Below are 1,425 nucleotides of genomic sequence, written 5' to 3' on the forward strand. Positions count from 1 at the left end.
CCCCCCCACTCCTACTCTCCTCTCCCATCAACCACGCCCATCCAGTGCCTTCACCAGAGAGGGTTTACAGTAACATTTTTGTTATTGTAAAACTCTCCCCCTCCACTTTCTCTTGGCCCATATTTGGGTCATCTTCTTGGCGTCATAATTTTAAGAATGTGTATAGAAATTACTTTTACCTGTTCTGGTGTGGTTTGCTGCTTCCTTCCTATCAAACTACTATCGTCTTTAGCTCTCCTCCTTTTTTAATTTGTATGTTACTCTCTTGTAGATAAACGTCTAATCTTCGGTACTTATCCGGATTGATAACAACTACCACAACCTGGATCGGCACTTATATGCCCTCTTTGTGTTTCAAGTTTCGTAAAACTTACTAATAAAACGAACATAATCTGTGGGTTGCCCGATATTCAAGTATGAGAAAAAGTGTTTATAACCGAGAACCGTGCCATTTTTTAATGTGGAAGTGAAGCATGGACCATCGATGAACAAGATACAAAAGGAGTACTGCTTTCGGAACGAAAAGAAGACTGCGGGGGAAAAACGATTGTATAACAAACTGAAAATCGTGAGGGTACCAATTTTGAACGCTTGTTGACTCATAACTGTATTTCAATTCAACTGGTGGTTGATTATTGTTGCTAGATTTCCCATTCAACAACACTTAACAATAAACAATCAGTCAAACAAATATGAAGTTATGAGTCTACAAGCTTTTAAAATTGACACCCTCACAATTCCCTCTTTGAGACTACAGTCGTTTTCCCCCTGTACTCTTCAAATGTTATAGAAGAACCTTTACAGTGTGGTGGAGACAGCAAATAAGGGACGAGGTGCTAAGACGAATAGTCATTGAAACGCTAAAACTCATCATTAAAAGATGAAACAGAAACGAAACTACTTTAGACAAATCAAACGCCACGAGTCAACCGAGAACATATACAGGAAGCAAAAGTAGAAGGCAAGAGAGGAAGAGGGAGACCTAACAGAAGATAGGAACAAGACATAGATCTCTATCTAGCTTGGAATTAAAACTGTAACAACCAAGTCAGGCAGAATGGCAAGAGAAAGGGTGATTTATTGCATAAAGGTCCGAGATCTATACGCACTTATACTATCTAAGCGTCTGGTTCGAGAAACAGAGTCCAACTTTTGGGAAAGTCATCATCAAGAAGTAGAAGAAGAGCTCACTTGTGTGGGAAGGTCGCTGAAGGTGAGGTGGGAGTTCAGGATGCGTGGGGAAGGGAGAGCGTCCAACATTTTCGGGTGACATATGTCCACGAACGCCTCTGCCTTCGTTTTGTCCGTGAGTTTGGGCACCCCTCGACGCAACATGGTCATTACTTCGTACGTCCAGTGGCAACCTGGAAAAGGGAGGGAGGGGAAATGGGAGGGGAGAGGGGGATGTTTGTGAGAGGTGTGTGG

At 42.2% G+C, this 1,425-nt stretch overlaps 1 protein-coding gene across 1 annotated transcript in view; it reads right to left on the reverse strand.

Annotated features, from left to right (window-relative positions):
- LOC118477953 (sulfotransferase 6B1-like) overlaps positions 1 to 1,341 on the reverse strand; it is a 5,655-nt gene extending 4,314 nt beyond the window's left edge. Inside the window, exon 1 of the mRNA XM_035970723.1 lies at positions 1,192 to 1,341. Coding sequence (XP_035826616.1) covers positions 1,192 to 1,341 — 150 coding nt within the window. The remainder of the gene's footprint in view (positions 1 to 1,191) is intronic.
- Between the last annotated feature and the right edge of the window lie 84 nt (positions 1,342 to 1,425).

Source organism: Aplysia californica, unplaced genomic scaffold (genome assembly GCF_000002075.1).
Source record: "Aplysia californica isolate F4 #8 unplaced genomic scaffold, AplCal3.0 scaffold00314, whole genome shotgun sequence".
NCBI lineage: Eukaryota > Metazoa > Mollusca > Gastropoda > Aplysiida > Aplysiidae > Aplysia > Aplysia californica.